This window comes from Trichechus manatus, unplaced genomic scaffold, assembly GCF_000243295.1.
Source record: "Trichechus manatus latirostris isolate Lorelei unplaced genomic scaffold, TriManLat1.0 scaffold00002, whole genome shotgun sequence".
Lineage (NCBI taxonomy): Eukaryota > Metazoa > Chordata > Mammalia > Sirenia > Trichechidae > Trichechus > Trichechus manatus.
In genome coordinates, this window is record NW_004443938.1 from 21,705,008 (window position 1) to 21,714,896 (window position 9,889).

Consider the following 9,889-nt stretch of genomic DNA (forward strand, 5'->3'; position numbering starts at 1 on the left):
CCTTCCCTCATTCAGTGTCCACCGCCTATTGCACACCTTCTACCACCCATTCCACCCAAATCCCATGCGTCTCATCAGCCTTTTACAGACGTTTCCCAACCTCTCTTCTAGGGCCCAGGCTGGGGATTCAGTGGGGATAGGATGGGACCAGCTTCTGCAACCTGTAGGGTTTTCGGGGTGATACTCATCTATCATTGTAAAATACTATTGGGGTTGGGAGGAATCAGTCAGATAACTCACTGACTAGGAAGACCTTCCATTCCAGTTACATATCCGGGGAGTATACAGTGACCACTGTGTGGGTCTGTGAACTCAGAGAAGGCCCTGTGAGCAGGACCAGAGCCGGGTTTCCAACACCTCAGGTCCAAGACCCATCGGAAATGCTGCTTCCCCAATTCTGACTTCCCATCTAAACCATATGGACCACTAAAGTCAAAGGTTTCTTTAAATATGCCTTTTACAAATAATTTCACTACAAGTTTCTCAGTTAAGCTTCTCAAAAACAAAATAAAAATATGTGAAGTAGGATCTGTTGTTTTCCATGGTCTAGCTCAGGACACTATGAGGTTAAGACACCTGCCCCAGCCCCACATATCAGGTCTTCAGACTTCAAGTCCTACATTTATCAAACGACGCTCTGTCCGCTATACTCACGTGAAGTATGTGCCCAGTTTGTGTTTGTGGTCATGGTTAATGTGTGTGTATTATTGCATTCATTCACTATTCTTTTCAAAAACTTGAGGGACTTGCCCAAAGTCATTACCATTAACGGCTTTACGCATTTTCTTTGCCTTGGTCTTTTGTGCAGTAATGATGTCTTTTGTTCTCTCCCTGAGTCCAGTTCATCTGTGCCATTTGGAATCCTCACTGGAGGGGAACAGTGTACCTTAGTTCAGGGAAGGGCGAGGGTGTCCTCTTGTGTGGTTTTGTACCTATGTTCTCCAAGCTTTTCTTGTTTATTTTTGGTGTGAGTCCCTCTTGGTTTCAGGGGTGTGTGTGTGTGTGTGTGTGTGTGTGTGTGTGTGTGTGTGTGTGTGTGTGTGTGTGTGTGTGTGTGTGTGTGTGAGAGAGAGAGAGAGAGAGAGAGACTACATTGGGTGCTCACATGGTGTCTTAGTTATCTAGTGCTGCTATAATAGGAATAGCACAAGTGGATGGCTTTACCAAACAAATTTATTTTCTTACAGTTTAGGAGGCTAGAAGTCCAAATTCAAGGTGCTGGCTCTAGAGGAAGGCTTTCTCTCTCTGTCAGCTCTGGAGGAAGGTCCTCATCCCTTTGAACTTCTGCTCTTAGGTGATCTTCATGCAGCTTGGCATCTCTCTTCCCCCATCTCTGCTTGCTACCTTGCTTGTTTGTTTAGTTTCTTTTATGTCTCCTGAGATTGACTCATAGCACACTATACACTAATCCTGCCTCATTAACATAACAAAGACTACGCATTGCCAAATGGGATTATAACCACAGGAATAGAGGTTAGGATTTACAACACATATTTTTGGAGGACACAATTCAATCCATAACATGTGAGGTATATGTTTTTCCAGGGCCAAGATTCTCTGAGAATCTCTGATCTTGAGTCTCCCCAATCCCTGTATGAATCCTTTCCAGCTGACTGTTCTCCTAAGTCCCTGAGGTAGTTTGGAAACCTTGTTTTAGGAATTCCTCCCTCACGCATGTCTAATGGGGTCCTCTCTTCAGCTCCCCCTTGACTTCAGTCCCAGAGATACTCCTGGGTGATGGGCCCAGCAGGTGCAGACACACAGGGGCCCCTCTGCTGCCAAGGCCCAGGCTCTTCAGCATGAAGCCCATCCTGGGGGCCTCTGTCATTGTCATTTTCCTTATAACGTAATGTCTGTTTCCATTCTGTTCTACGGGAGTGTCTTCTCCCAGAGAACAAATACTGTGGTTTGTTTTCACAAATCTTCCATCACAGCAAAGAAGGTGGCATCAGGGTTTAACCCTGTGGCATTTCTCACAGAACCTCAGTGAGTCACAGGGAAGACAGGGCTGAGGAAGAATTCAGGAGTTGGTGGTGCAGGGTGAGTGGCAGGAAGGAGAATTCCTCTCTCTGCCAGCCCAGCCCTGCAGAGAGATGCTCTTGATGTCACATATATTGGGGGAGGGCGTCTAGTGGGTCCTCTTCTCCCCACCCCAACCCTCATCTGAGATTTTCTCTTGTAGATGCACACTCCCTTTGCTACAACTTCTCATCCAGACAGCAACGGTATATAGAGATACAAGGCCAAGTGGATGGAAGGACTTTTCTTTACTATGACTATGGCAGCAACAATGTTATAACCTTGGGTCCCCTGGGAACTAAAGTCAATGGTACAGACGAGTGGAGAGATCAGACCGAAACTCTGAGAGATGCGGCAAAGTTGTTCAAAGAGCTTCTGCTTGATATTAAACTGGAGAATTATAAAATCAGGGGTAAGTTTGAGAAGGCCCCCTGCTTGATGGTCAGCTTGGTGAAGGCAGAAGAAAAACAGATGTAGAAGGAGTGTGGGGCCATTATGGAGTTTGTGGGGCGGGGGGAACACACCATGGAAAGTTGGTCCAGTGAAGAGGGCATTCAGCAAGGGCAGGACTTGGAGGATAGAACAGGGTCAGGACGTGAGAGGGAAACAAAGGAACTGGATGTGGGCAAAAGTTTGGTTAGGACTACAGCGTGATCTCTCTCCATGGGGGGGGGCAGCTCCTCTCACCCTGCAGGCCAAAATGTGTTGCCAGCATAAAGATGGTAAACGCACCCGAGCATTCTGGCAGTTCGGCTTTGACGGATATGTATTCCTCCTCTTCGACTCGGAGAACATGAAGTGGAGCGAAGGGCATCCTGGATCTAGACTGATGAGAGAGACGTGGGAGAAGAACGAGACTTTGAAGATGTTCTTCTTGACCACCTCACAAGGAGATTGCCATAGATGGCTTGAGAGGTTTTTGGCTGAGTGGGAGAAAATGCTAGAGCCAACAGGTAAGTGGGAAGTAGAAAAGGAAACGGTAGCTTCCTTTTCTGTGTGTGTTTGTGTGGGTGTGGGTGTGTGTGTTTGAGAAACAGATCCAATCCTCAATGAGTTCTTCCTGGGAGAATAGTGGACATAGAGATTTTCACCCCAACCTCCCTTTCCCTTCTCACCTCCTGATATCTGTTCGTCATGTAGGCCCCTGGGGTCCCTTCACAGTGGATTTCTTGCTGGCCTCAAACATATGGGCGTCATTATGTTTCCAGATCTTTTCTTCTTCTTGTTCCCTCTTCCTAGAATCACTTTTCATTTCACTGGGTGTATTTCTGGAAACCCTTCACAACCACCTCGTATGTCAGCTCCTGAGAAGCCTTCACTGCATCTTTATCCATCGCCTCCTCTTTAGGTTGAGCCAGAGTGCTTTGTTGTATTGTAAGCTTTTGCCTCCCCCACTAGGTGTCTGAGCTTCCTGAGGACAGACCCGTCTCATATCCATCTTCAACACCAGGACCTGTGATAGAGGCTGCCACATAGTAAAGGATTAGAAAATGTGTGTCTGGCCAAGGACTTTCATTCTTCTGTTTCCGTTTCAGCACCAGTCACCATGGCAGCAACCACAGCCCAAGCCAACACAGCCATCACGCCAAGCCCTTGGATGGTCCTGCTGATCTTTAGCTGCTCAATCCTACTTGGCACCCAAGGCCTTTAGAGTGACAGGTACTGTGGGCAGAATTGAGAGGGCAGCACAGGGCAGGGAGCCTCGTGTGAACCCTTGGGGTAGGTGAATCCTAGAGTGTTACCCCTGCCCCAGCCACTGAACCTTCTCATCATACATATGACACATAGTAAATATGACCGCTTATCACTTGATAGCAAAGACTTGGGCTTGGTCAGCCCTGAGTTTCGATGAATCCTTACTGTTAAAGGTCAGTGGGACAGGGGAAAGGCCCAGACCAAGGCCTCAGAGCTGTTGCTACTAACGGGGCTTAGCGAAATCAGGCCTGATGCAGACCAAGGTCTCTATTTGGGAGGAGCCCACCTGCTGGGAGGTGTGGAGACAGCAGGAACACAAGGCATGGGCAGTACTGAAAATTTGGTGAGGCAGCAACCTGTTTGCTCCACATGATGAAATCAAGAGTGAGGGGATTACATCCATCAATCGGCAAAAGAAGGGCCTGGGATTAAACCTAGAAAAAGGGGACTGAAAAGGGCTTCGCAAGCCCAGCCTAATAGACTCAAGTCCAGTTACATATTCCTACAGAGAATGTCGTATATTGCAGCAAGTAAGGCAGAACCTGGGCCAGGATCAGGTTCAGAAGGAAGACAGGTCTCAGTGGACACCTGGGAATCCTGGCTCAGCCCTGGTACAAAGCATATGGCATCTAGTCTCATGCCAGACTCCTGATCGCTGAGCCAGCTGAGTGCCCACCCATCTGAATAGGGTGGACTCAGGAGAATGGTGGTACAGAGCTGTACAAGGAGTGGATAGAGTGGAGGCAGGCACAGTCATGCTCAGAGCTATGTGTGCTACCACTAGGGAGAGGAGGGGCTGAGAGAGAAGGATATTTGCCTGCCAATCTACCCAGGCTTGAAGACCCAGGATGCAGGCCCCTCTCTTAGGAAAGGGCTTCCCCTGGTCCTGCAGGCCCTGCCACGGAAGGAAAGATCAGGACTTGAGTAAGGGAGCAGATGGACTCACCCCTGGCTCTAGTCCTCAGCCCTAACCATCTGTAGCAGGGCCTGGGCTGACTCTGTTGATGCAGAAACGGAGGCAGGAGGCTGGTAGAGGCTGCAGGACACAGGGTGAGGGAAGTCAGAAGGGAAGTTCATGGCCCTTAGTGGGGATAGGCTCTGAGATGGGGAGAGATGGGGATGGGATAGCCAAGGAGAACTGAGCCAGGATTTCCTCAGCCATTTGCACAAACATGTTTCCTTTCTAAAGGGAGAAGCTGCTCCAAGAAATCCTGGAATCTGTGGTGTAGTCCAGCTGTTCTCCCTGTTGGCCTGGCAGCTTCTGCATCACCTGCTCATCATCTCTCGACCATCAGGAGGGTCCAGCCTTACAGCAGGTGCTGATCGTGAAGATGCAACATTCCATAGGTGACTGTCCTACTGTGCCCTTTTCTGGATCTTTTTGTGCCTTTTTCTCTTGGTGCTACTGAAAGAATTCCTGCCCTGGACCTTCTGTGTGAATGAGAAATCTCAACCAAGTGAATGTTTTCCATCTTCCATTTGGTTGTGGAAACTCAGGGAGTTCTTAGAATCCTGTCTGTGCAATCTCACTGCCTCAGAGATGGTTTGTATTTTCCGAGAAAGAAACTCACCTTCTTCTAAAAAAATCAAAAGTATATTTATCATTGGTTCCTTTACTAACTTATTACACTGTGACAATATTTAAATAAACATTTCTATTTTCTGAAATTTTAACTGTTTGCAAGTTTCATCTTATATCCTACTGGAGAATTGTAAGCACTTCCTTCTTCCACAGTATGGGGAAAAGACAACCAGTGATTTTTCTAGATTTCTTATTGAAAGATAATCCCTATTTTTAAAAGTTGTTTTATTCCCCACACTAACAAAGGATCATATCCACACTATATAAAGAATTCCTGCCAAAAACAAAGAAAGAAAGAACAAGTCTAGTTCTACAAAGTTTACCAGGCAAAGGCAAAGGCTATGGGCATCTCTTAAATGGCCAATAAAAACCCATTGCCGTCGAGTCGATTCTGACTCATAGCAGCCCTACAGGACAGAGTAGAACTGCCCTACAGGGTTTCCAAGGAGTGCCTGATGGATTCAAACTGCCGACCTTTTGGTTAGCAGCTGAACTCTTAACCACTACACCACGAGGGTTTCCAAATGGTCAATAAGCCTGTGAAAAGAATCAAAATCTCCCAAATAATCCAAGATAGCTGGCCACTGATATGGGTGTCAAACCAAAGTCATTATTAATGGATTCGAAAGATTTTAAAAGTTTTCATTCAACATTTCACGCTAAAGGAACAATGAGATACCCTTGGAGCCCTAGTGGCACAGTGGTTAAAGCACTCTGCTGCTAACCAAAGGGTCAGCAGTTCAAACCCACTAGCTACTCTGTGGGAGAAAGACATGACAGTCTGCTTCTGTAAAGATTTACAGCTTTGGAAACCCTATGGAGCAGTTCTCTGTCCTATAGGATTGATATGAGTCAGAATCAACTCATCGGGCAGGAGAGAGGGGTTTTAGGAGATGCCCTTACACACCCATCAAATAGGCAAATACTTTTAAATAGATCAATACTAAGCACTGAAGAGAAATGGAAGAACAGGAATTCTCTTACATTGTTCTAGGAGTAAAAATGGACTTAATCCTTTGAAATACACTTTAACAATGTCTGGTACAGTGGAGGAGCCCTGGTGGTGCAGTGGTTAAGAGCTAGGCTGCTAACCAAAAGATCGGCAGTTCAAATCCACCAGCCGCTCCTTGGAAACTCTATGGGGCAGTTCTACTCTGTTCTGTAGGATCGCTATAAGTCGTAATCAACTTGACAGCAGTGGATTTAGTACAGGGGAAGATATGCTCATCCTACCTCACAGCAATCCAATGTTAGTTCCAGTTTTGTTAATATTTACTCAAAAGCATGTACGTATTTGATTGTTTATTGTAATGATATCATACCCAAAAATTAGCAACGTAAATATTCATTAACAGAATATACTCTAAAAATCATGTCAGAGATTTCTGCTTCAGTGTCCTTGGCTGACTGGACCAGTGTCAAAAATTAAATCACCAAAATGCTGAATGAAAACTTTTGAAATCTTTCCGGTCCATTAGTAATGATTTTGATTTGACACCCAGTATCAGTGGCTACCTAAATCTAAATCTTTCCATTTCTTTAAAATTGATACAAGTCAATCAAGAGGGCAAATAAAACAACCACAACCCACATCTGCAATACATACAGAAGACTGAAAATTCCTAAATGCCTCCAATCCTTTTGCTATTGGAAGTACTGTGCTACAAACTGCAATATAAAAGGCGGAAGGTGGGAAAACCCCACCTTTATCGTTAACTGACTTGGAAGAAACAGCAATGATCCAATTCCTGTTGGATCCAGGCTTCACCTTCCCACATCTCTGTACCTCGTTGCCAGCCACTTCTGTGGCAATTCCTCTCTCTAACCTTAGCTACTCAGAGTCAGTTTGTTCTGTAAGCCTTCATCTAAAGTGAGAATAGCAGCACAACTGGAAGAACATAATCAATGTCACTGAACTGTGCACGTAGAAATTTTTGAAACGGTGTATCTTTGGCTATGTATATTTTCACCAAAAAAAAAGGTCGAGAAGGGAGAGGGTTGACATGTCGTGGGGTTGTTAACCAATGTCATAAAACAATACGTGTACTGACTGTTTAATGAGAAACTATTTGTTCTGTAAACCTTCACCTAAAGTACAATTAAAAAAAAAAAAAACAACTGGGATTTTAAGGATATTGTGATTTCCAGAATGTGATGTAAGAAGGGCAATGACTCAATAAACACAATAAACCAAAAAAACTAAACCCACTGCCCTTGAGTCAATTCTGATTCATGGCGACCTCATAGGGTTTCTAAGGCTATAAATCTCTATCAAGCAGACTGCCACTTCTTCCTCCCACAGAGCTGATGATAGTTTTGAATGGCTGACCTTTCGGTTAGCAGCCCATCCCTTTAACCCCTGCACTGCCAGTGTGCCTTTAATCAGCACAATAGAGAAGCTAAAAAGCATTTAAACCTCCCAGGCTCCCCAGACCCCAGGCCCCGCTCCTGCCCCCACAGCCAGGTCGCCTCTTTGTTCTCACTTCTGTCCCCCAGCGTTTCTCACTCCTCCCTCCTCTTCCTCATCAGCAGAGGCAGCCCCTGGCCCTTCTAGAGACCAAGCAGCTCAGGCCTCCAGTAGGAGCTGGGGAAATTCACTTTTGTTTTCAGATCCTGACCCTCCCTTCCACGCAGGAGCTGGTAGCTCTGACTCTGTCTCAGAGGGATAATTAGGCAGCACCTCTGAGGTTAGTTTAGTCCTCCACACTGTGTGTGCTTACGTGGGTGTGGGTGTGTGAGTGGGCTCGCTCACAAGTAGCACAGAGAAAGGCTGTTTTTCCTGGTTGATTTTCTGCCTGTGAAATAGTGACTGACATAGGGATGCCCCCACACGTCCTCCCTGTCCCCTCTCACCTCCTGACATCACTACATCTCCAGTACCCTATGGTCAGAATTGCCTTGTCTGCCAGCTGATCCAAGCCATCCAGCCTCCTTATTTTCTGTTCTTGCATATTTATCTACCCGGATTCCCTTTCCCATTGGCCAAGAGATAGTTGTCCATCAAAGTGGGGCAAAAATAACCTCCTATCAAGTATTTTGCACACTCTGCAGCCTAAATAAATCAGCCACTCCTAATACCAAGTCTACACTAAGAGGATCTCACTTTGTGCTAGTTGATTATGTAATTGTCTGTCTCTTCACTTACTTCATGTAGTCTTTGAAAATAGACTGTATCTCTTTTTATAAAGAGACTGTTGTAAAAAACATTTGCAATCAAAATACTGTGGCCCTTGTGCAGTAATTATGTGATAAATAGAATCGCCTTAGGCAGCAGGTGGTGCATGTTAAGCACAGCCCGAATCCACGGAGGAGCCCCACCTCCATTCAGTTTCTCACTTGGCTCTCCCCAGTCACCCCCAAACGGAAACCCTAATTGCATCTTGGCCTCAGTCACTGTGAGGCCTGTGGACATTGTGGACAACAGCTACCAAGCTGCTGGGTCCAGATGACATTTGTTAAAAACAGATTCCCGTGCACAGGGCTGGGGAACAGGAGCCTGGGTTGACCTCGGGGAGGAGGCAACCAGAAGGGACCTGGCAGCCCCAACCCATGAGGCTGGGTTACTCGGGGAAGGTGACAGGTAAGCAGGAAGGGAGGCAGGAGGCTACCATTCCTACCAGGCCAGGTCAGCCAGGTGAGCAGGAGGATGGGCTTCTGTGGACACCTGAGGATCATGGCTCAGCCCTAGTGCAAGCTCCTGGGGCCAGACTCCCGCCAGACCCCAGATGGGGATGAACTCTGTTCTAGAGGTACTTCGAATAGGTATGCTCTATAGATCATACTTTCAGAAACAGGACCCAGGTATCCGAAAAAATTTTTGGCTGCTTAGCAATGTGCAAGTTTCTTAACATTCTTCTGCATCAATCTGCACATCTGTAAAATAACAAATGTTACTTATGGAATGAAAAGAGATTGAACGAGATCACATAAGTAACCCTGTGCTTGCACATGCCAAGGACTCCCCATGTTTCCTAATTTGATGATTAGTCCTGCCTTCCCTGCAGTCAGTCAAGCCCAGGGCCACCACGGATGAGAGACCTAGCCCTGCACTGCAGCCTATGGCTACCTTCTCTGTCACTGGGGTTCTCTGTGAGTGGGTGTCAACGAAGGTCAGACATGAGGACCCCCAAGAACCAGGAGTCTCTTTCAGACTCAACAGGTGATGATGTACCCTTTATCACCAGTTGGGCCTGACACATGAAGTTAAGTGATTTAAATGTTAGTTGGGTAGATGAATAATGACTGAATGAATGAGACCATTGAGAAAGCCAATGGACAACATGATGGCTGCAAACATTACTTAATCAGCAACAACCAGTTGGGGTGGAGTTGCAGGATATGATAGATATTAGAAGCCTCATCGCAGCTCTATAGCTTGGAAGCTAGAAGTTTTCACGAGACAAATCTTGGAAATAGAAACCCCTGCCTCAGAGCCTCCACACTTTTCCCAATGAGTAGTTACTTTGGTTTCCTGAAAGCTGTGGGCTCCATCGGGATAGAATCTATTAGAAAACATTGTTGATTAGAGGACAGTTAACTGCTGTCCTCAGCCAGTTTGCTGTAACACTGGAGAATCTGTGGGACCAGAATCTT

At 46.2% G+C, this 9,889-nt stretch overlaps 1 protein-coding gene across 1 annotated transcript in view; it reads left to right on the forward strand.

Moving 5' to 3' along the window:
- LOC105756127 (UL16-binding protein 1-like) overlaps nucleotides 1–5,385 on the forward strand; it is a 7,373-nt gene extending 1,988 nt beyond the window's left edge. Inside the window, exons 2-6 of the mRNA XM_023728325.1 lie at nucleotides 1,717–1,846; nucleotides 2,133–2,431; nucleotides 2,697–2,972; nucleotides 3,555–3,678; nucleotides 4,904–5,385. Coding sequence (XP_023584093.1) covers nucleotides 1,717–1,846; nucleotides 2,133–2,431; nucleotides 2,697–2,972; nucleotides 3,555–3,670 — 821 coding nt within the window. The 3' untranslated portion in view covers nucleotides 3,671–3,678; nucleotides 4,904–5,385. The remainder of the gene's footprint in view (nucleotides 1–1,716; nucleotides 1,847–2,132; nucleotides 2,432–2,696; nucleotides 2,973–3,554; nucleotides 3,679–4,903) is intronic.
- The last annotated feature ends 4,504 nt before the right edge of the window (nucleotides 5,386–9,889 follow it).